Raw genomic sequence first — 25,013 nt, forward strand, 5'->3', positions numbered from 1 at the left:
TAGAAATGGGAAGCAGGAAAAAAATGACTGATAGTCAAGAGGAAACAGTCAATAAAAGCAGACACAGAAACAGTCCAGATACTGGAATAAGGAGATCAGGATGTCAAAATAACTATGATTGGTGTGTTAAAGGAAACAGAGGAAAAGATGGACAAAATGGATAAAAGATGGAGAACTATAAAAGAGAATTGGAATATATAAAAAAGAATCAAATGGAAGTTCTAAAATGGCACAGTACAATACTGGATGGATTTAACAGAAGACAGGATTAATGAACATGAAGAAAAATCAATAGACAATAACCAAACTAAAGCCCAGAGGGAAACAACAGAACAGGCTATAAGACATGTGGGACATGATCCAGAGGTCTAACCTGTGTAAAATTAGGGTCTCAAGAGGAGAGAGAGAAGAGGACAGAAACAATATTTAAAGGAAATAGTAGGGGACAATTTTCCAAATGTGATGAAAATATCAACCCATAGACTCAAGAAGCTCAGCAAAATCCAAGCAGGATAAATACAAAGAAAACTAAAGCTAAAAACACCATTGTCAAATTGCTAAAAATCAGAGGCAGAGAAAACCTTAAAAGCAACCAGAGAAAAGATATACTATCTGCAAAGGAGAAACAATGATACTTACAGGTGACTTTCTAATGGAAACTATAAAAGCCAGAGGCAACAGGACAACTCCTTAAAATGCTAAAAGAAAATAACTGCAAACCTAGAATTTTATACCCATTGAAAGCCAAGGGAAAGAAAAAAACAAAAACAAAAAAGAAAGCAAAGGAAAGATGTCCTCAGACAAAAGAAAGCCGAAAGAACTCATTATCAAGAGACCTGCATTGCAAACACAAAACACAAAGGGGTCTTTAGGCCAAAGGAAAATTATCCCAGAGGGAAGCACAGAGGCACAGAACCGCAGGAAGAAATCAAGAGTATCAGAAAGGGTAAGTGGGGGTAAATATACATGAAAATTGACTGTTTAAAAAACAATTATAATCAAGTCTTTGGGATTTAAAATATATGTAAAAATGAAATATATGACAACAGCACAAAGGGCAGGAGGGCGTTAAATGGGGTAAAACTGTTGCATACAAAACAGGCCATAGGCCATATCTTTGCTAGAATAATAAAAGGTTCAACTAAAGAGTTAATAGAGGAGATAAAATGGAATAAGAAATACTTGAATAATAATAAAAATACATGGACTGTAAACATTTTCCCATTTATTAAATATTAAATATTTATTAAATATATCCAAAAACCATTTTGAAATATTATATGATATCCCACTGTGAGGGGACTTCCCTGGTGGCGCAGTGGTTAAGAATCCTCCTGCCAATGCAGGGGACACGGGTTCGAGCCCTGGTCTGGGAAGATCCCACCTGCCGTGGACAACTAAGCCCATGTGCCACAACTACTGAGCCTGCGCTCTAGAGCCCATGAGCCGCAACTACTGAGCCCGTAAGCCACAACTACTGAAGCCCGTGTGCCTAGAGCCCGTGCTCCGCAACGAGAAGGCACCGCAATGAGAAGCCCGCGCACTGCAACGAAGAGTAGCCCCTGCTCGCCACTAGAGAAAGCCGGCGCACAGCAACGAAGACCCAACGCAGCCAAAAATACATAAATGAATAAATAAATTAATTAATTAATTAAAAAAAATCCCACTGTGAGGACTTATCATAATGTATTTAACCAATCCCTTGCTATTGAATGCAAGTTTATTTCCTAGATTTTGATTTAATTTGATAACATAACAAATACTTTTATACGTAAGTCAAGCTGCACTTTAAATTTTTTTAAATTAAAAAAATTTAAAATTTTTTTTAAATTTTGGCTGTGCCACATGGCTTACGGGATCTCAGTTTCCCCACCAGGGATTGAACCTGGGCCACGGCAGTGAAAGTGCCGAATACTAACCACTAGACCACTAGGGAACTCCCAAGTTGTACTTTTAAAATTATATCTTGAGGACACATTTGTATAATTATTAGGACAAAGGGTAGAAACATTTTAGAGTCATCAAATCACCCATCAGGAATTTACATTTTTACTAGCAGTGTTTTCTCTACTCCCTTACCAATACGAGGTTTTGAGAAGCTTTCAAAAATACCAACCACTTCTCAATAGCCCCTTTCAACTTACTCAAGTTCTTTCCCAGAAAAGAAGTATTATGGGTTTGTGCTAATTTCCTCTTTTAAACCCTGTTAAACCTCATCTCAGAGATGAGTCATTTATTTAAGATCCAGAACAATATGGACCAAATGGTCTGGGAAAGAACAGTAGTTCTGACTGGTGTTGCCTTTCCCTGGAAACTGAGCTATTAGGAAAGAAGCAAAAAAGAAGAAAAAAAAAAAAAAGAAGCAAATCCAACAGCTTTGGGGGCAGCTTCCTGGTGGCGGCAGCAAGAGCACAGGCTTTTGAGCCAGACAGATCTGAATGCTAATTCCTGCTCAGTCACTAACTGTGTGATACTGGACAGCTTTCTTACTCTCTCGACCCTCAGCTTTCTCATCTGCAAAGCAGGAGAATAATACCTACCATACCATATGATTGCTGGCACTGGCACATTCAAGAAACTTTAACGCACACCTCTGCGGGTCAAAAGAAAAAAAGATAGGAAAAAGAGGACACTAACCTTCTCCGCAAAGGTGAAAATCTTTCTCTGGTCAACTCCTCCAAATTGGGCATCTACTTTCAAATACTCTTCATCCAAGGCCTGTGGAAAGAAACACATGAGCATAAACTCCTACTGTATTTCCTCTGTATGGGTCTAAGAAATCAGAAACTTTTGAAAACCACTAAAATCTTCCAAAGGTAGAACCAGGAAGCAAATAAGCAGCACTCAGCCTTCCTGTTGGCTTCAAGAGCTAGATACACATTTGCTGAGTGCCTGCAGTGAACAGTACTCGATGTGGATGTCATGGGGTAAAAAAATAAGAAGAGTCTCTGCTCTCAGGAAGCTCACTATCCAGTGAGGAAGGGAGAGAGGACATATCATAGTCATGTCAAAGGTACCCAATGAATAAGGCAGCCTGTGACAAGTGTCAAATAACTGGCATAAGAAGGAAGTCCTGTGAGAGCTCAGAAAAAAGGGGCAAGACTGAACTAGTATAAACAAACAGTTACTATCACTTATTAGATGTCAGGCCTACTGCCAGTCCTGTGGATGCAGAGATGAATCAGACCCAGATTCTGCCTTCAAGAAGCCAATTAACTAGCTGGGGAGAGAGACGCGTGAATACGTAATTTCTATACAGCATGCCAAGGGCTAACTTACATGTTCATTTAAGGAACATGCTAACACGAAGAAAGAAATTATTATCTCTGTTCAGACTGGAGGTGGTGAAGGCTTCCTAGAATCAGATTGTGGGCTGAGCTTGGTTTTGAAGAATATACAGATGTTTTTCACCATGCAGAGGAAACAGAATGTGAGAGGGCACAGAGGTGTGAAGTGTTTAGGCAAATTATGAGTGATTCAGTCTGCAAAAGCACAAACTCCAAGGGGTGTGGGAAATGGTGAGTGATGAGGTTAGAAAAGTTGGTAAAGGGCTTCCCTGGTGGCACAGTGGTTAAGAATCCACCTACCAATGCAGGGGACATGCGTTCGAGCCCTGGTCCGGGAAGATCCCACATGCTGCGGAGCAACTAAGCCCGTGCTCCACAACTACTGAGCCTGCACTCTAGAACCCGTGAGCCAAAACAACTGAGCTCGAGTGCCACAACTACTGAAGCCTGCGCGCCTAGAGCCTGTGCTCTGCAACAAGAAAAGCCACCGCAATGAAGAGTAGCCCCAGCTCACCGCAACTAGAGAAAGCCCGCACAATGAAGACCCAACGCAGCCAAAAAATAAATTAATTAATTTAAAAAAAAAAAAGAAAAGAAAAGTTGGTAAGGACCCTGAATGTCATGTGAGGGTGCCTAGCAACATCCTGGCCAGTGAATGATTTTAAGGAGGGAAGAAACATGATTCACGCACTGCAGAAAAATCACACCAGTGAGACGGCAGAGTGTGGAGTGGTGGCCTGAGGACTAGAGATAAAGAAAACGGCCGGAAGGCTGCTGTGAGAGGCCAAGTGAGAAATAATGATGAACCAAGTCGGTGAGGATGTAGAGCAAGAATGAATTTAAGAGATTTTTAAGAAATAGAACTGATAACGTTTAGTGTCCGATCGGATTCAGGGGGAGAGGAAGAGAAGGTGAGCAAGCAGTTAGAATGTGAGAACAGCACTGTCCAACAGCATGTTCTGGGAGGATGAATACGTTCCATACCTGTGCTGTCCAACAGGTTAGCCTCTAGCCACACGTGGCTTGTGAGCAAACTGAAATAACAGCCAGTGTGACTGGAGAACTAAAAATTTTAATTTTAATTACTTCAATAGCCACATATGACTATGACAAGAGGCTACCATAGGGGACACTGTAGATCTAGAGTGCCTGACCAAGGGAAGACTTGATTTTCTTTTCTCTCTTTCAAGTTTTTTAAAAAAATTTATTTTTTAAATTAAATGAATTTTTTATTAAAGTTTAGTTGATTTACAATGTGTGTTAGTTTCTGGTGTATAGCAAAGTGATTCAGTTTTTTATACATGTATATAAAAAAATATATATTCTACATATGTATATAATATATATTATGTACATATATTCTTATACAGATCCTTTTCCGTTATAATTTATTATAAGATATTGAATCTGGTTCTCTGTGCTATACAGTAGGACCTTGTTTATTTTATATACAGTAGTCTGTAGGACTTGATTTTCTTATATCAAACATTAGAGAAATATACAAAGGAAAAGCTAAGTCTACTGACATTTTCATCCTACCTTCCTGAGCTAATAACCAGTATCAATAGCTTGGCTTGAATTTTTCCATGCTTTCTCCATGCTCATACAAATATGCACACACAGGAAATATGATGTGCTTGTTTTGCTTAATGGGAAATAAGATCATGCTTAAAATTTATTTTCACTTATCACTCTGAAATTAATGTTCTTCAATTAAGGGACCATGATTACCCATAAAGAAGACCTGTGAGATGAGCAGTGTTTTAAAGGACAGACAGGTAGGGGAAGAAGTCAAACAGTGGTCCAGGAAGCCTGGGGGAGGGGCAGTGGGGGGAAGGAAGACAGGAAGGAAGGCCTATGGCAAGGTGAAGGAACAGCCAGTATATGGGTCTGCCTGGGGCTGAGAGAGAGGTTTGTGACCAGTAGTTAGAGCAGAAAAGGTCATCGGGCAACTCCATCCCTCCCAGGTACCTGCAGCCCTGGGTACAGCAGGCCACTCAGCAGAGGGTGCTCCACCTGCTTCACCACCTCAGCTCCCGCTTTCTTGGCATCGTGCTGTGTGACCACAGAGGAGAGGCGATACACATCTAGCGTGTACTCTCTGAGAAGAGACAAGAGGGGACAGCTGTAAGACGGGGCCCAGGCCTCAGTTTAATCCTAAAGTGCGGTGTTAATTTACTCTCCCGATCTTAAGACATTCAGAGAGCACACTGCCTGGTAATTTCTAAAACGTGAGCAGTCCATCCTCTCCTTTAAAATATGACTTTATTGGGACTTCGCTGGTGGTCCAGTGGTTAAGACTCCGAGCTTCCACTGCAGGGGGCCTGGGTTTGATCCCTGGTTGGCGAACTAAGGTCCTGCATGCCATGTGGCACAGCCAGAAAAAAGGATGTTTTTTTAAAAAATAAATACTACTTTTTTTGTTTGTCCTTTTTGAAGATGGCTTTAATTAATCTTTTTCTTTGCTTATCTCTTGAAATAGGGCTTCTCTGCCATTCCCCTCTACTCTCTTCTTTTGGAATGCCTATTAAATAAACATCAGAATTTCTCAGTCTATCTTCCTTGTCTTTTTTATTTCTTTTAACTTAAACACATGTAAGGAATAATGAACAATATTAAGAATAGACTACCCATCACTCAGTTTAAGGGACCTATCACTTGTAAAGCTCCTGTGCACCCCTCCACGATCCCACTTCTTCCTTCTCCAGAGTAACCAACCACAAGCCTGAACTTTTGTATTTCTTTCCTGCTTTATACTATGTTTGTATCTCTAAACAATGTGCTATAAATATTCTCATATGTGTATCCTGGTATACATGTGCAAGTTCCTTTATATATGCTTAGGAGTAGAATTTCTTGATCATAGGGAATTTGCATCTTGAACTTCAGTTCAAGATAATGTCAAACTATTTCACAGAGTGGCTTTTAATCAATTTTATTACTTAATACTCTATTTTAAATTTTGCCAATTTGGTAAGCAGGAATGGTTTCTCACTGTAATTTTAACCTATATTTCTTTGAATAATAACCAAGGGGGTTAAGCATTTTTCCAAATATGTACTGGGTGTTTGGTTTCTTCTGTGAAATGCCTACTTAAGTTTTTCCTACTGGATTGATTCATTTTTGACAACTGATTTTGCAGTTTTTGACATATAATACTGGACATTACTCCTTTGTCAGTTATATATGTTATAAATATCTTCTCCCAGTTGGTGGCTTGTCTTTTTACTTTATCTTACTTTTGATGTACTGAAGGTCTTAACTGTAATGAAGGTAAATTCATCAATTTTTTCCTGTGATTTGTGCTTTTGGTGTGTCTGGTTTAATTTTCCCTGACCTGCGATCATAGGACAGCTTTATACATTGTCTTTTATATGTTTTATAGTTTGGCCTTTACAATTAAATTTTTAATCTACTTGGAATGAAGGGATCATCTTTTTCCCTATGTGTATAACCAATTGTCTCTGCACCATTTTTTCTTAAAAAGTTTATTCTTGCTCTGCTGACCTGCAATGCCAGCTCTGGCATATATCAGGTTTCCATATTAGTGAGGATCTATTTCTGAACTCTTTATTCTTTTTTTTTTTTTTTTTTTAATTTATTTATTTATATTTATTTTTTGGCTGTGTTGGGTCTTCGTTTCTGTGCAAGGGCTTTCTCTAGTTGAGACGAGCGGGGGCCACTCTTCATTGCGGTGCGCGGGCCTCTCATTGTCGCGGCCTCTCCTGTTGCTGAGCACGGGCTCCAGACGCGCAGGCTCAGTAGTTGTGGCTCACGGGCTCAGTTGCTCCGCGGCATGTGGGATCTTCCCAGACCAGGGCTCGAACCCGTGTGCCCTGCATTGGCAGGCAGATTCTCAACCACTGCGCCACCAGGGAAGCCCTGAACTCTTTATTCTGTTCCAGTAGTTAATTCTCTATCCTCATGCTATATAAATGAAAAGGACTTGGTATCTAGAACACACAAGGAACTCCTAAAAAAAAAAAGTTAAAAAACGGGCCAAAACACTTGCATAGATACTTGATTAACAGAAAAGGAAACATAAATAGCCAACAAAAACATGAAAATAATTTTTTTCAATAAATATTTTCAGATATTTTACCACTACACTTGCATGGTAGTTTGGGTGGGTACAGATTTTTAGGTTGGAAATTCCTCTCCTTCAGAATTTTAAAGGTTTTGCTTCATCCCCTTTTAGCTTTCACTGTTCCTTTGGAGAAACACAAAACCATTATGATTCCTGACATTTTGTATGTGATTTCTTTTGTCCCTTTGGAAGTTTGTATAATACTTTTTTTTGTCCCCAGTGCTTTAAAATGTCAAGATAATGCATTTTATTTATTTATTTATTTATTTATTTATTTATTTATTTTTCATGCGGGATCTTAGTTCGCAGATCAGGGATTGAACCTGTGTCTCCTGCAGTGGAAGCGCAGTCTTAACCACTGGACTGCCAGGGAAGTCCCAAGACAGTGTACTTTAGTGTGGGTTTATTTTCATTCATTGTATTAGGCACTCGACAGGCCCTTTCAATCTGGAAACTCATGTCCTTTAATTGTCCTTAAATTAGTACTTCATTTCCTTCCCTCTGACTCTTTGTTCTCTTTTCTGGAACACTTATTACTCAAATATTGGACCTTTTGGCCTAGTACTCTAGTTTTATCTTTTCCTTTTTTTTTCCCCATTGTGGTCTGCGAGGCCACAAAAATCAAAATACAAGCACATACAATTCAACAAGCTCCCTCAAGGTACATGTAGTCTTCAGTGTTCTTCTTGTATTTTACAGATTCTAAGACACACTTTTTTAAACATTGAGCATCTCTGAAATCTAGGTGACTTTTAAAAATAAAGGTATGTCATAGATTAATTAGCAATATTTTTTGTTGTTGTTGTTATTTTATTTTATTTTTTCGGCTGTGCCACATGGCATGTGGAATCTTAGTTCCCTGACAGGGATTGAACCTGTGCCCCCTGCAGTGGAAATGCAGAGTCTTAACTGCTAGACTGCCAGGGAAGTCCCTAATTAGCAGTATTTTTTAAAGCATCTTAGATTAATTGAAATACAAATCTCTTTGTATTTCCACTTTCACTTGGTTTCTGGCCACTGAGTATTCTTTTTTTAAAAAAAAATAATAAATAAACAAATTTATTTATTTATTTATTTTTGGCTGAGTTGGGTCTTTGTTGCTGCACACAGGCTTTCTCTAGTTGCAGCGAGTGGGGGTTACTCTTCATTGCGGTGAGCAGGCTTCTCGTTGTGGTGGCTTCTCTTGTTGTGGAGCACAGGCTCTAGGCGCGTGGGCTTCAGTAGCTGTGGCACGCGGGCTCAGTAGTTGTGGCTCGCGGGCTCTAGAGCGCAGGCTCAGTAGTTGTGGCGCACGGGCTTAGTTGCTCCGTGGCATGTGGAATCTTCCCGGACCAGGGCTTGAACCCGTGTCCCCTGCATTGGCAGGCGGATTCTTAACCACTGCACCATCAGGGAAGCCCACACTTACAGTTTTTTTGTCCATCTCTCTGGGCTGTATTCTGGGTGAATTTCTTAGTAGAGGCAGACCTCGTTTTATTGCACTTCACTTTATTGTGCCTTGCAGATACTGTGTTTATTAAAAATTGAAGGTTTGTGGCAAACTTTCCTTGCATCAAGCAAGTCTATCGGTGCCATTTTTCCAACAGTGTTTGCTCACTTCATGTCTCTGTGTCGCATTTTGGTAACTCTTAAATATTTCAAACTTTTTCATTATTATTATATTTGTTACGGTGATCTGTGATCAGTGATCTTTCATATTGCAGGCATACCCTGGGGATATTGTGGGTTCAGTTCCAGACGATTGCAAGGAAATGAATATTGCAATAAAGTGAGTCACACAAATTTTCGGTTTCCCAGTGCATATACAAGTTACGTTTACACTATACTGCAGTCTATTAAGTTTGCAATAGCATTATGCCTAAAAAAATGTACATACCTTAATTAATAAATGTTAAAAAACACTAACCATCATCTGAGCCTTCAACAAGCTGAAATTTTTTGCCATAGTGACATCAATAGGGGTTTTGCGAGCTTCAGACTTCATGAGGTTTAAGGAAAGAAGCCATCTCCATAACATAAAAGTGCAAGGTGAAGAAGCAGGTGCTGATGTAGAAGCTATAGCAAGTCACCTGGAAGATCTAGCTAAAATAATTAGTGAAGGTGGCTCCACTAAACAACAGATTTTCAATGAAGACGAAACCACCTTATATTGGAAGAAGATGCCATCTAGAAATTTCATAGCAAGAAAGAAGTCAGTGCCTGGCTTCAAGCTTCAAGGACAGGCTGTTAGGGGCAAATATAGCTGGTAACTTTAACTTGAAGCCAATGCTCATTCATCATTCCAAAAATCCTAGGGCCCTTAAGAATTATGCTAAATCTACTCTGCCTGTGATGTATACATGGAACAACAAAGCCTAGGTGACAGCACATTTGTTTATAATATGGCATATTTACTGAATATTTTAAGCCCACTGTTGAGACCTACTACTCAGAAAAAGTTTCTTTTCAAAACATTACTGCTCATTGACAATGCATCTGGTCACCCAAGAGCTCTGATAGAGATGCACAATGAGATTAATGTTGTTTTCATGCCTGTTAACACAACATCCATCCTGCAGCCTGTGGATCAAAGAGTAATTTCAACTTCCAAGTGTCATTATTTTAGAAATACATTTCGTAAGGCTATAGCTGCCATAGACAGTTATTCCTCTGATGGATCTGGGAAAAGTAAATTGAAAACCTTCTGGAAAGGATTCACCATTCTAGATGTCATTAAAAACATTTGTGATTCATGGGAAGGAGTCAAAATATCAACATGATCAGGATCTGGAAGAAGTTGATTCCAACCTTCAGAGGTGAAATTGAGGGGTTCAGAACTTCAGTGCAGGAAGTAACTGCAGATGTGGTGGAAACAGCAAGAGAACTAGAACTACAAGTGGAGCCTGAATTGCTGCAATTTCATGATAAAACTTAAACAGATGAGGAGTTGCTTCTTAGGGATGAGCAGAGAAAGTGGTTTCTTGATATGGAAACTATTCCTGGTGAAGTTGCTATGAAGTGTAGAGAACAAACATATGGACACCAAGGGGGGAAAGTGGTGCGGGGGGAGGTGGTGGTGGGATGCATTGGGAGATTGGGATTGACATGTATACACTGATATGTATAAAATGGATAACTAATAAGAACCTGCTGTATAAAAAAATAAATAAAATAAAATTCAAAAAAAAAAGATGCTATGAAGACTGTTGAAATGACAACAAAAGACTTAGAAGATTACATAAACTTAGTTGATAAAGCACTGGCAGGGTTTGAGAGGACTGACTCCAATTTTCAAAGAAGTTCTACTGAGGGTAAAATGCTATGAAAATGTATTGCAAGTTATAGAGAAATTGTTTGTGAAAGAGTCAATCGATGTGACAAACTCCACTGTTGTCTTACTTTAAGAAATTGCCACGGCCACCCCAACCTTCAATAACCATCACCCTGATCAGTCAGCAGTTATCAACACCGAGGCAAGACCCTCCACCAGCAAAAAGATTATGACTTGCTGAAGGCTCAGATGATGGTCAGCATTTTCTTAACAACAAAGTGGTTTTTTAAAATTTTATTTATCTTATTTTATTTTTTAAATTTTTTGGCTGTGTTGTCTCCGTTGCTGTGCACGGGCTTTCTCTAGTTGCGGTGAGCCGGGGCTACTCTTCGTTGCGGTGTGCGGGCTTCTCACTGTTGTGGCTTCTCTTGTTGCAGAGCATGTGCTCTAGGTGCACAGGCTTCAGTAGTTGTGGCACGTGGGCTCAGTAGTTGTGGCTTGCGGGCTCTAGGGCTCAGGCTCAGTAGTTGTGGCGCATGGGCTTAGTTGCTCCACGGCATGTGGGATCTTCCCAGGCCAGGGCTCGAACCCATGTCCCTTGCATTGGCAGGCGAATTCTTAACCACTGTGCCACCAGGGAAGCCCCAACAAAGTGTTTTTATTTTTTAATTAATTTTTTTTAAAATTTATTTCATTTTTGGCTGCATTGGGTCTTTGTTGCTGCATGCGGGCTTTTCTCTAATTGCGGCAAGTGGGGGCCACTCTTCATTGCGGTGCATGGGCTTCTCACTGCAGTGGCTTCTCTTTTGCGGAGCACAGGCTCTTCGTGCGCGGGCTCAGTAGTTGTGGCTCGTGGGCTCTAGAGTGCAGGCTCAGTAGTTGTGGCGCATGGGCTTAGTTGCTCCACAGCAGGTGGGATCTTTCCGGACCAGGGCTCAAACTCGTGTCCCCTGCATTGGCAGGTGGATTCCCAACCACTATGCCAAAAGGGAAGCCCATGACAAAGTATTTTTAAATTAAGGCATGCACATTTTTTTTTAGACATAATGCTACTGCACACTTAACACACTATGGTATAGTGTAAACATAACTTTTATATGCACTGGGAAATCAAAATATTCATGTGACCCCCCTTTATTGTGATATGTACTTTATTGAGGTGGTTTAGAACCAAACCTGCAATATCTCTGAGGTATATGCTTTATTTAAAACTCTAAATGTCCAACAGTGGGGAATGTAAAGAAAATTAAGTTAGATGAAGTAAAAAGAGAAATCAACTTGTAAGCAAGATCTGGGTTCACATCATCAGTCCTTTTACTTATTAGCTGCATGAACTTGGGAAAGTTAAATCTGAATCTATTTCCTTATCTGTGAAATAGGATAGAACAATGCTTACCTTAAAAAGTTGTTCTAAGGGTTTAAATGCAAAAGTGACCATTAGAGTGATACATGGCTTATTTGAGAGGTTAAAAAAATTAAAGAATGTGGAAACTATGAGGCAGCGGCCAGGGGATAGGGGGAGTGGGCGGCAGTTACTTAGGAAACTATAGATTAAAAAATTAGGGCATAAAATTATATGTATGTTAATGTTACAAATATGAAGTTTTCTTTCACATTTCTTTTATCATTATTTGCTGAGGCTGGAAGGAGAAAGTGAGGCTGAGTTTTTCACCACTCTCCCATATGCTGTGAAGTCTGCAAGGCCAAGGACTTTGTTGTGGTTACACTTATATTTCCAGCAAACAGTATGGTACCTAGGTATTTACTAGTCAGTAGGTTTTTGATGGATGAATTAAAAGGACAAAGTGTATACAATTTTTAATGGTTCTTAACAGGTAGAGCCCAACAGCTTCTAATCCTTGACCCCCAAGGCCTGTAACCAGCTAGAAGCACCAGAGCCACAAGGAGGGTGGATGATTGAGCACTTACTTGCTGAGCTGGTAATCAGTGCCTTTGATGAACCTGAGCTTCTCCAAGGGTACCCCAATGCTCTCCAGCATTGCCTTGATCACATTCTCATAATAGCTGGTTCGGAGTTCTAGAAGTTCCCATGGGGCCTTCATGTTATCCAGGTACGCGTGAAGATCCGCGAACAGAATCGTTACCTGGGCATAAGAGATAAGGGGCCATGAAAATGTGAATTTGTCCAAGTACCTCCAAACAAGTGAGGTAAGTCTTGTTAAGTCTCTCTTTTGGCCGTTGCCCAAAGGCAACTGCTTGCTTTATAACATTAGTTCTTACCTCACATCCTGCTTTCAGGAAGTCCGCGATCTTAGACATAGGCACAAAGTAAGCCACGTGTGGCTTGCCTGTGGTTGCTGTCCCCCAGTAAACTTTAAGTTCCCGCTCCTTCAGTATCTCCTTCACCTTCTCTTCCCCTAGAACCTCCTGTTGTGGAAGCAGAAGAGCTGGTTTAATGCCAGTGCCCCACCTTGCTCATCCTTTACCCTGTGACAAGGAAAACAAAGGTATATTTCACTGAGGGTCCAGGCTCAGAGCCAGCAGGGAGGTCTAGCCAGGCTCTCAGTGCTGAATGAGAGCCAAATAAAGCCGGTGCTGTTGCCAGTACCACTCCAGTGCAGAGACACTGACGTTAGGGGAATGGAGCACGTCTCTAACCATATCTTCCCCTCTGTCAGCTCATGCTCCTTCCTTTCACAGCCAACTTCTTGAAAGGTGTCTCTTCTCCTGCTCTCCATTTCTTATCTCCCCTTCTAGTCTGAATTCCATACAGCATCACACCACTGAAAATGCTCTTGCTAAGATCACAGATGGCCTCCGTGTTGCTAAATTCGGTGAATACTTTTTAGTCCTCACTCCCCCCGAAACAATCTCCTCTTTTGGTTTTCTCTATTTTACTGTCTTAGTTTTCCTCCTACTTTTCTGGCTGCTGGGACTCAGATTTCTTTGCAGCTGTTCTTCTTCCTGATCATTTAAATAATAGCAATCCTTGGGGCCCTATCTCTTCTCTGCTTACTCTACATTCTCCCTAACTGATCCTCTTCAGTTGCTTCAATTACTACTTATGAGCTAGTAACTACCAGATCTCCTGCTCACACCTATATACATGTACTTGTTATCAACCCAGTTAATTCAAACACAACATGTTCAAAATTAAACTCATGCTTTCACCTTCTTACCTCACTCCCCAACCATCTTTTTCACTTAGTTTCACCCCAGGGCAATAACTGGTACTATCATTCACTGAGTTGCATAAGTTACTCTGAAACAGCTCTTAAGTCCTCCTACTTCTTTCCACCTCTACACCACCAACCTAGTCTTGGCCATCATTAGAGATCACACCAAGACAACCGTAATAGCCTCTTAACAGGTCTCCCACATCTACTCTTGTTCTCTCCAATCCATGTCCCAAAAGGAAGCCAGAGAGGTCTTTAAAAACCAAAATTTGATTAACTCATTCACCTATTTAAATACTTTAATAATAATTTCCTTTTGCCCTAAGACAATATTGGAAAAATCCTAATAGGCTAGTATGCTGCTGATAAGAGCTTTTAGTGTTTCTTCAGGTGACAGTTTGTGGGGGGCTGTTGGAAGCCATGAAAGACAAAAATTGTTTTGCTGGTTTGAATCAGCTATTAGTAGGATCCGTTAAAATCTTGTGTTCCAAGCCAGCTGGAGGCTGATCCTCTGAACCCCTGACTATCTGGATACTTGGAGAGTTTTCACTACTCAAGGAAAGGTCATATCACTTACCCTTTAAAACCCGAGTAAGGCAATGCCACTAGCTCTGTGTGTCATTTCTTCCCAACCTCTCTTTATTTTATGGAGAGAGATTAGGAAACAAAGGATCTGGCTAAGGGGAAGCACGCAACAATCTCTGGTTAAGATCAAATTATGAGTGAAAATAACCCAAATGTCCATCAACTGACAAATGCAGAAACAAAATGTAGTATATTCATATAATGGAATATTATTCAGCCATCATAAGGAATAGAGTTCTGATAAGTGCAACAACATGGATGAAACTTGAAAACATTATGCTAAGTGAAAGAAGCCAGACACAAAAGGCCACATATTATGATTCCATTTATATGAAATGTTTAGAACAGGTAAATTAGAGACAGAAAGCAGATTCGTGTTTCCCTAGGGCTGGGGAGATGGGAGGAATGGGCAGTGATTGCTAATGGGTACAGGTTATTTTTGATGATGAAAACGTTCTGGAATTAAATAATGGTGATAATTGAACAACCTTGTTACTACATCAAAACCCACTGAATTGCACACTTTAAAAGGGTGGATTTTATGATATGTTAATTGTATCTCATAAAAAGAGAAAAAGAAGCTGTGGCCCAACCAATGTAACCACTGCCCTTTCTAAAACCCCAATTTTTTTGTTTTGTTGTAAATTTATTTATTTATTTATTTATTTTTGGGTGTGTTGGGTCTTCGTTTCTGTGCTAGGGCTTTCTCTAGTTGTGGCAAGTGGGGGCCACTCTTCATCGCGGTGCGCGGGCCTCTCACTGTCGCGGCCTCTTGTTGCGGAGCACAGGCTCCAGACGCGCAGGCTCAGTAGTGGTGGCTCACGGGCCCATTTGCTCCGCGGCATGTGGGATCTTCCCAGACCACGGCTCGAACCCGTGTCCCCTGCATTGGCAGGCAGATTCTCAACCACTGCGCTACCAGGGAAGCCCCTAAAAGCCCAATGTTAAACATAGCTTACAAGGCCCTCATGACCTGCTCCCTGCTTATGCCTCCTAAACAAACAAGTAAAATGCATAGGATGTCAGATGGTGGTAAGTTCTATGGAGAAACAACAACAAAAAAAGGCAGAGCAAGGGATGTGGCAGTTCTGGTGGCAGGGGTTTGTTATTTAAATAAAGTGGCCAAGAAAGGCCTTCCAGACAGTGTGACAGTAGAGGCCTGAAAGAGTCAAGGGAATGAGCAATATTTCCTAAGTGCTTGATCTGCATTTTGCTTCCTTTACTCCAGCCAAGTTAGCCCTCTCTCTGAACCACAGGGTTCTTTCTCCCCTCTGGATCTTGACCTGGATTCCTTCTACCTGACACGTTTTTAGCCCCCATTATTCTGGTTAACTTCTACTCCTGCAGTGCCTGGAACCAGCACGAACATATATGGAGAGAAGAAGTGATCCGCATCCTTCAGGGCGCAGTTTAGAGGTCACTTCCTCAGCTTTCCCTGACACTCCCCCCGGCCCTCCCCCGTAACTTCCTTTCAAGAAAGATCTCCGCGTAAAGTACCTTCCAGTACTCGTTTAGACTGTAATTAAGTGTTTGGATTATGGGTCATTTTAAACGTCTGATTTCCTCCAGACATGCTCTGCGAGGGCAGGGTCCTGACGTATCCCCCAGCGCCTAGCACCGCGCCTGGCACATAATAGGGTGGGTGGGGTGGGAGCCCTGGATTCGAAGCCTGGCTCAACACAAGTAACTGCACATAGGAGGTGAGCCTACTGTGATTTCTGCGGTACTGACCGACGGGCAGGAGGACTGCAGTCTCTCTCAGAGCGGCCTCGGCGCGGAGTCCCCGGCCCCACACACTTATGAGCCCGTAGCGGGGCTCAGGATCACTGGACCTCCGGCCCCCAGTCCCCAACGGCGCACTTCCAACCCCGAGGCCCAACCTGCAGGTTCCGGGTGATAAGGTGCAGCTTCTCTTCAGGGCTCAGAGCGTCCCCCATGGCTCTGTCCCCTCCGTCTCCCGCGCTCACCCCAGCACTCGCGCCCCTTTCTCAGTCGCCGCCGTCGCCGCGTGCAGGGAACTGTCACGCAGGTCCAGTTAAGTTGCATCAGCTGAACTCGTCGCTCGGCTTGCTCGGCCTGGACCCTTGTCCTCCTACCAGCAGCCAGGAAAGAGTCAGGAGCAGCGAAGAGTCGAGCGGGTCGATGAGACGAACAGGGGTGGAGCCAGTAGGTGGGGTAAGCGGTGCGGAGGGCGGGGTTGCGGCGCCTGCGCGGGGCGCAACCTTTTGAGAGGCGGGGCGGTTTCCTGCCAATCACTGCCTGTTTGCCCTCCCCCCTGGCGCTGGCCCGGCAGCCTCGGGGTGGGAGAGGTCGGGGAGGGGGCGATAAAATGGCGCAGGGGGCGGAGTGAGGTGCAGTCGTTCACCTAGGCTTGGGCCCGGCTTCTGGAGGTGAACAGCCGAGGGACGAGGGGGGTCGACGTTCCTCGGCTGGGAGGGGGATGGGGGCGCCTGTTGCTTCTCCAGAGGGCCGCGCAAGCCGTCCGCCCCGTTGAGGGGTTGAGAGGCCCTCACCCTGGCGGGAGAAGGGCTCGTTCTCGTTTCTGAGGTGATGGCGGCGGGGGGCGGGGGGAGTGTCTCTGCCCCCCACCTCCACGTCGGCGGGCGATAGATGCCCTCACCCTGCCGAGGCAAAGGGAGGCCGTCTGGTTACCCGAGAGGGGGAGTGAGGTCCGTTCTCCCTACCCAGTGGGGCTGGGGGGGGCTGGAGGTGGAGGTGGAGGGAGTGCCTCTGCCCTCTACCCAACGGGGCCGGGAGGGTGTCGGTAGGCAGAAGATCGCGGACTTTCCGGCCGCGCCTTGCGAGCGGCGGGGTGGGGGGTGGAGAGGCTGAGCCGCCCCAGGGGGGAGCAGAGGCCCGGGTCCAGCTGAGGTGTGGGGTGGGCAGTCATCCGCAGGGTGAGGGTGCACTGCGCTGGCCTGCTGGCGGGCCGCTTTCGCTCCTGCTGGGGGAGGGGTGGGCAGCAAGCCCCGCGCTTCTCCCGCCTTTCGCGGGAGGCGGGAACTCTTGGTCTTTTGGGAGGAGGGGAGCCGGAGGAGGGAAGTGCGAAGGCCCTGCCCCGAGGGCTATGCCGTGTCGCGGCTGTAGCGCTTCTGAGGGAGAGCTGGGGGCGGCCAAGCCGTATCCTAAGAAGGGTGAACTGCGATCCCCCTTCCTCCTAGCGCTCGAGGACTGGAGGCGGCACCGGTTCCTTCCTGGGCTGGAGGGCGGGCAGTTGGCACTGCAGGGTGGGCCCCGGAGAGGAAGTGATTGAGTTGCCTACCTGCTGCCCCAACCTGACCTCCAGTTTCCTGTGGATTTGTTAGAGGCTTCAAGCTTTAGCAAACCTGTCTAAATCATTTCAAAGACATTTTTCTTTTTAAAAAGAAACCTGTTGCTGCAGTTGGGAAGTATTTGGTCTCTATGCCCATGTGGGAGGAAAGTCCTGGCACCCTCATCTAAGCGAAACGTTACCTCAAGCAGAGATTTCCAGCCCTGGGTCGTTTTTCTGTCCTGTAGTGTTTACAGCAAAGGGCGTTGCAGAATTCTTACAGATAATTTCAGTTCAGTTTGATTTTGATTAAACTTTATGGCCGTTTTATGGAGTGATAAAGCCTACTGAGTGCCTTTAGTGCTGTATGTCTCACATGTATTGCATGTAGGAAAGGTTGGAAATCAAACGTCATTGGGGAAGTCCGGTCTCTTGGAAATAATCCTTTCCCTTGGCCATACCTGTCAGATACAGCTTGGTAATGGTCTTGGCTTTAGAGCCTTGAAAGAGGGATGTGGGGTTGTGTCTGGTGTTGCAGTTTTCGTGGCCTGAATAAAATAAGGCTTTGTGCTTTAAGGCAGTAGGTTTTCTTAGGTACGATAAAAATAGAAAGGGAGCCAATTTCTGAAGTTGCAACCAGGAGGTTAGAGAACAGAGGGAGGGGGTGGTAAACTGAAGTGTGAAGAGGGGGGTGGACAGGTGAGAGAGACATGGAAGGACAGAATAGGGTCACAGAAGGGATGGGGAGCAGAGAATTAAGAGATAGACTTGGGAGATGGGGAAAATATTTTTCCTTTGAAAATAAGGAGATCCTCATATTTCAGATCACTACAAAGCAAGTGCCAAGAAAGGCAGGTGATGGTGGAATGGCAGACAGGGAAGTACTAAGGCTGTCTTGTGGAACTTCACTTTAGAACTTCAGTTTTATCTGAGATTTTTTTTCCTCCCTTGCAGAGATTTATTAAATATCAACTTTCATTAGTATAAGGATTTCAGGTTTAGAATACTTTCATAAACATCCCCTCATTTGATCCTCATGATAATCCGTGTTTGAAGTTAACAGTGACTAATTATCCCCCATTTTTCAGAATGGTGTTCTCATCTGTATTGAGGTTCAGAGACTTCAAGTGAAATACAGAGGTCTCTGAATTTTAGTCCAGTGTCTCACTTCAGTGACCGTTAATTTGCAGAATTTGCCTGATATTTCAAATGTCCATACGGCCTCATGTTTAACCAATTTATTGTGACAGTGTGGTTGACAAGATGCTGGGTTAAATTAGAAGGGATTAGAGCATACTGAATAATTTCTTAACAAGCAAGGACCAGGGGAAGTTTCCTATCGGTTTAACAATCTTTTCCTACCATTACTGTGCTTCTCTAAAGACTGACTGACTCTTTAGGGGTCAGGGAGATGGTGATGGTGGGGTAAAATAATAACCAGCCACTACTTATTTAGCTTTTACATTTGTGCCTGTAGTATGCTAAGTACTTTGATGTTCATGATCTCATTAATTCTTGCAACAGCCTTATGAGGTAGGTACTGTGATGGTCCCTATTTTACAAGGGAGGACATTTGAAACTTCAGAATGTAATCATTGTATCTTTCCCCACTGACTTCTTAATTTTAAAATGTTTTTATTATTAAATATTTCAAGCATATAAAAATTATAGTTATACCATGTAACAATAACGAATACTGTTATACCCACCACCCAGCTTTATTGTTTTAGGTCTTTTCTTTTTTTTTAACTTTTTTTTGGGGGTTTATTTATTTAGTTATTTAGTTATTATTTGTGGCTGTGTTGGGTCTTCGTTTCTGTGCGAGGGCTCTCTCTAGTTGCGGCAAGTGGGGGCCACTCTTCATCGCGGTGCGCGGGCCTCTCACTATCGCGGCCTCTCTTGTTGCGCACCACAGGCTCCACACGCGCAGGCTCAGTAACTGTGGCTCACGGGCCCAGCTGCTCCGCGGCATGTGGGATCCTCCCAGACCAGGGCTCAAACCCGTGTCCCCTGCATTGGCAGGCAGACTCCCAACCACTGCGCCACCAGGGAAGCCCCTAGATCTTTTCTTATTAATGCTTTTTAAAGAAATAAAACCTTACAGATAGAACTGAAGCTACTCACACCCCCTTGCCATTCCTCTTCCCCCACCACCACCACCAGAGGTAGTCACTATCCTGAACTTGGTGTTCCTTATTCCTATTTAATGATATATATATGTATCCATACACAATTTATGTTATTGTTTCTTTAACAAATAAATTGTAAGGAAAAAAGAAGATGGGAATCTGTAGATTAAAAAACTTACAAGACCTATCAGCCGATTGTAATATATGGCCCTTATTTGGATACTGATTTTTTTTTTAATCTTAAAAAATGTGACATAAAATAGCTGGAAATATGAACTGGATATTTTATGATAAGGAATTCTTGTTATTTACAGATGAAATGATGTGATTCCTGGGACTTGCTTCAAAATAATCTGGTAAAGGGGGAAGTGGATGGGGCAAGGTTAGCTATGGGTCGATAGTTGTTGGAGCTGTGTGATGGGTATGTGGGAATTCATTATACTATTACGCTGTTTTTGTGTATGTTTTAAATTATAATAAAAAGTATTTTTTTAAATGAGGAAATAAAATTGTGAAGAGAATGATTTGTGCAAGTTAAATGTTATATGTATATGGTATTGTTCTGCATGCTTTTGCTCCTAGACCTATTGGAACATTCTATGAGAGAAGCTCAGAAGAGCCAGCTCTGTGCCTGTGGATGTCATGTGGCATAGGAATTGATGCTTTCAGTGGTTATGAAGAATAGTTGTCCTTTGTGTGCATAGTAAAGTTTGCAAGTAATGATGTTTTTCTTCCAGTGGGGTTTGGCCACATTCATGGTTATTTCTCATGTTATTCCATTCCACTTGGGAAATCAAGGGAAGCCTGTGCAAAATAAGGTGGCTTAAATTATTTTTGCCAAGGGACCAAAAGCCCTCTTTGATGTCTGCATCCTTCGTAGTATATTAGAGAGTGTACTGAATGTAGAAGGCTCTGCCATTTGCTTACTGATCCAGGGCAAGTCTATCACAAGGGTGGTAGAAAAAAACAAGAAAAAACATTGTCTTTGGAATTAGGCTTGGGCTTGGATCCTTGTTCTAGCATATTAGCTCTGTATACTTGGTATACTAAATGCCTCTGAACTTTAGTTTCCCAAAAGTGAAAATGTATTGAACTCTTCATTTGGTTAAACAAATGCTTGAACTAGACCTTTTGTTTGTTTGTTTCGTTTTTCTTTTTGGCCGCACCATGCAGCATTTGGGATCCCGTGCCTCCTGCAGTGGAAGTGCGGAATCCTAACCACTGGACTGCCTGGGAACTCCCAGGACTAGACCTTTTGGAAGGAGTTGGAGAGTGGGGGTGGTGGCTCAGAAAGAGCTTCTCTTTCAGAAATGTGGCTGCTTAACCCCTGTGCCTGTGATACTTGTGCTTGACACCCACAAACTTCATTAAGTAAAAGAAAAATTTTTCCAAAAGTAAACATTTTTCTTACTGCTGCCTAAAGAAATAACTTCACTCTATAATATAACCCAGTCACTGGGCAGAGAAATTACTTTTCTCTTCATAGAGACACCTGCTTCAGTGCCTAGAACTGTCTCCCAATTGCTGAAATATTGGTAAAATAAGATAAAAAGCCATGGCAACTCTTAAGTTTAAAATATAGCAGCTTAGTTTCTTTGATAAGATCTGTGTTATAGAGTTATATTGAGGGGTTAGAGTTGTAAAATGTGTCTCACAGTGCGTAGTTTATAACAGGTGCTTAATATTTCTTCCCTTTTTGTCCCATCTCATCTCTAAGATGGACAAGCCTTTTTTTTAACTTGTTTTCCCCCCAGTTTTTTTGAGATATAATTGCCATATAACATTGTATTAGTTTAAGTTATACAACGTGATTTGATATATGTACATAATGCAAGATGGTTGCCACAATAAGTTTAGTTAACATACATTACCTCACGCAGGAATTTTTTTCTAATGATGAGAACTTTTAAGATCTCTCTTAGCAACTTTAAAATAAAAAATACAGTATTCTTAACTATAGTCACCATGCTATACATTACATAGGTTCCTTCTAATTCTAAAATTCTGTAATCCTTCCCATTTCCTTCTAACTCTTTCTCTAGTACTTTCTTTTTTCTCCCCCCCGCTGCGCTGCGCGGCTTGTTGTATCTTAGTTTCCGGACCAGGGATTGAACCTGGGCCTTCGGCAGTGAGAGTATGGAGTCCTAACCACTGGACCACCAGGGAATTCCCTCTTTCTCTAGTACTTTATTGTCCATAGCATTTTGTATTTTCTCATATTGGTACGTAACTTTCAGTGTTGTCTCTGTAGGAAGATTATACATTCCTTGATGGTGGAAACCATATCTTTATTTCTTAGAAATCTTATAGAGACAAATTATCTAGCTCAGTGCTATGTGAGGATAGTAGCTCAGAAAATGTTTCCTGAAAATGCATGAACCAAAAGTAAAATTCAGGGAGGGAAGTGGGATGGAGGAGAATTCACAGTTAAAAGGCTACAAGAATTTTCCCAATTATTGAGTTTGGTGATTAAGTGTTTCTTATAGCTTCTTAGCTGTTGACGTGTGATATGTGAATATCAGCTTTCTATCACCTTTGCCATCTAGAAAATAGAGATTAGGTCCATCATTAGCTATTTAAGAACTAGGTTTTAATTATACAAGTAATACATAAATATTCAAGTAAAAAAGTAAAATACTAAAGTCTCCCCTTGTCCTCTCAGAATTCCCCCGCAGGTTATGACAGTCATCAATTTTGTGTTGTATTTTTCCAGACCTGTTCTTTGCATTTATATATGTATTGAAAATGTATGGTCATAATTATATATGTATATATGTATGGTCATAATACATATATTGTATGTATTATGTATGGTCATAATAATAACTTTTAGATCTTGGTGGAATCTTAGACATCACCTAATCCCTGTTCTCCATCCCTTCCCTATTTTGTAAATGAGGAAACAAGTCCCTGGTTAAGTGGCTTGCCCAAATTATCACAGCTGGTTAGTGACAGAACCAGGACAACAACCCAGGTCTTAGGACTCTCAAGACAGTACTCATCCTACTAGAGCAAATGATATTCTTAAGAAAGTATAAATTGTTGGGAGGAGGAAAATTAGTTCCTTAGTTGCATAATTTTTCCTCTAAAGATTTTTCTTTGATGTTCTTGACTCGAAATCCAACTTTGTGGTATTTAAAAAAAATCAAGATCAAAATTAATAGATGGAGCACCTTAAAGCATAATGCAGTTGACTTTGTAATTAGCAGAGTTGAAAGTGATGAGAAGATCCTCTAATTTTCTTTGTGCCTGCAGGAAGGTGGGAGTCAATCATTTTGACAAGTCTCCTGAAACGAACAGCTAGCAGGAGCTGAACCCTTTTTCCATTTGGTCTCGTGGCAAAGGCAGAGATCACACCAGCAGCTCCACACAGTATGAAAGACAATTCTTTATCTTATTGTATGCTTAAAGTTTTTTTTGTTTTTTGTTTTTCATTTTCAGAAGTAATACATGTTTGCTTTCTAAAAAGTGTAAACTGTGAAAATCCAAACATTTTACATACATATTTATTTTATTTGTATGTTATAGATATTATTCCATGATAGTATACACAGATCCACTTCATTGTGTTTTTAAATAATTGTAAAGTATATACAGATCCACTTCATTGTGTTTTTAAATAATTGTAAAGTATTCTATAACATGAATGTACCATGATTTTACTGAACAGTTCTGGTGGTGGACATTTAGGTTGTTTCCAATATTTGGATGTTTTGAATAATGCTGCTTTGAACATCTTTGTAAATGTATCTATGTGCCTTTGTACAGGTACTTCTGCAAGATAAATTTCCAGAAGTGAAATTGCTGGGTCAAATGCTGTTGCCAAATTACTCTCCACAAAATATTGTACTGACTTATACTCTCATTGATAGTGTGTGAGGATCCTTGTTTCTCACATTCTCACCAAACTAGATTACTGGGTCATCTTAATTTTTGCCACTTTGATAGGAAAAAAAAGTATCTCATTGTTCTGATATATATTTCCATGATTCTGGTAAGCTTAAATATCTTAAAACTTTCTCATGTTACAAGTCATAGTGCAAAGAATTTGAAATACTAAGACACCACCACTCTCTAGAGCAGATTGGAATTGATATAAGGGTATTTCCTGTTCCTCAGCGAAACTGCCTTTTATTTCTCCAGATATGCCGTGCTCACTAGTGCCCTCTGAACAGTCTTCTGGTACCTCTCTCTTGCCTAAAGACAATGCCCCATTTTCTTGGGATTCCTTGGATGAGGACGGATTGGATGACTCCTTGCTGGAGCTGTCTGATGGGGAAGATGATGGCCATTTCAGTTTCACAGAGGAAGAGATTCAGGAGCTCTTGAAGGATGATGACATATCAAATGAGCACTTTTCTTGGAGAGGAGGCTTGCCTAACGATGATAGCAGGAATGTTGAGAAGGGAGAGAAAGGGAGTCAAATTCCACTTGATACTCCCCAAGAGAAAAATTCATTGTACAGCTTGGGACCAGAAGCTGAGACCCCTAGCCTCTTCAAACTACCTCAACTAAATACATCAGTTGGTCATGGACCAACTCCTACTAAACCATTGAACAGACGCTTTGCACTAGAAAAGAATCTTATAAAAGTTACAGTTGCACCATTTGATCCAACAGTTTGTGATGTTGTACTTGATAAGGACAAGACTGATACATCCGAAGTTACTGAAAAACCCTCCTCCCTTGGAGAAGAGATGAGAGAAGATGGTCTTAGCCTAAATGAGAGCATAATTTGCACAGAATCTGAAGGGATCAGCCTCAGTAACTCTGCCTATGATGAACCCCCACTCCCTTCTTCAAACAGTAATTTTAAACAAACTGTCTCTGATAAAGATATGTCTGACAGTAAGAAACCTACACCTGTATTCTCTCAGATCTTGGACCATTCAGAGACTCCTAATACGGGGTCATCCTGGAGAAATGGATCACATAAATCAAGTTTTGAAATGAGGTTTCCGGTTGTTTCCAGTTCATCAAACGAAGTAAGTATATTTTTCAAGGTGAAGAGAGGAATGAAATTATTTTCATTCAGAAGCTGTATAGCAGAGCTTTGTATTCAAATAAATTGGGGTTTGAATCCTGACTAGCACTGTGACCCTGGGCAAATTATTTAGCTTCTCTGTTCCCTCACAATTTCTTATCTATAAATTGGAGTAAATGATACTTTACAGTATAGTAAAGATTAATTAAATAATGTATTGACAGTAACTGGTACATAATACTAAATTAACCATTTACTGAATAGACTAAGATGATGATGATTTTATTATTATTTCTCCTTTCTT

The 25,013-nt window shown here is 41.7% G+C and overlaps 2 protein-coding genes across 8 annotated transcripts in view; one reads left to right on the forward strand and one right to left on the reverse strand.

The window, feature by feature from the left end:
• The window catches only part of YARS1 (tyrosyl-tRNA synthetase 1), a 31,068-nt gene extending 14,630 nt beyond the window's left edge, over positions 1-16,438 (reverse strand). The window contains exons 1-5 of one of the 4 annotated variants that reach the window (XM_036842904.1): positions 16,314-16,438; positions 12,866-13,012; positions 12,554-12,729; positions 5,259-5,388; positions 2,638-2,718 (exon numbers count right to left, since the gene is read on the reverse strand). In XM_036842904.1, the coding sequence (XP_036698799.1) occupies positions 2,638-2,718; positions 5,259-5,388; positions 12,554-12,729; positions 12,866-12,904 (426 nt within the window). In that variant the 5' untranslated portion in view covers positions 12,905-13,012; positions 16,314-16,438. Of the gene's footprint in view, positions 1-2,637; positions 2,719-5,258; positions 5,389-12,553; positions 12,730-12,865; positions 13,073-16,077 lie in introns of all 4 variants that reach the window. The other 3 variants (XM_036842885.1, XM_036842894.1, XM_036842876.1) reach the window with 3 other exon arrangements.
• Positions 16,439-16,658: 220 nt separating this feature from the next.
• Positions 16,659-25,013, forward strand: part of LOC118903476 (S100P binding protein) — a 31,777-nt gene continuing 23,422 nt past the window's right edge. Inside the window, exons 1-4 of one of the 4 annotated variants that reach the window (XM_036868602.1) lie at positions 16,684-16,736; positions 20,040-20,081; positions 22,981-23,097; positions 23,869-24,710. In XM_036868602.1, the coding sequence (XP_036724497.1) occupies positions 23,871-24,710 (840 nt within the window). In that variant the 5' untranslated portion in view covers positions 16,684-16,736; positions 20,040-20,081; positions 22,981-23,097; positions 23,869-23,870. Of the gene's footprint in view, positions 16,737-16,779; positions 17,016-20,039; positions 20,082-22,980; positions 23,098-23,868; positions 24,711-25,013 lie in introns of those variants that run through there. The other 3 variants (XM_036868624.1, XR_005021822.1, XM_036868612.1) reach the window with 3 other exon arrangements.

The sequence above is a fragment of the Balaenoptera musculus genome, chromosome 1 (genome assembly GCF_009873245.2).
Source record: "Balaenoptera musculus isolate JJ_BM4_2016_0621 chromosome 1, mBalMus1.pri.v3, whole genome shotgun sequence".
NCBI classification, from domain to species: domain Eukaryota; kingdom Metazoa; phylum Chordata; class Mammalia; order Artiodactyla; family Balaenopteridae; genus Balaenoptera; species Balaenoptera musculus.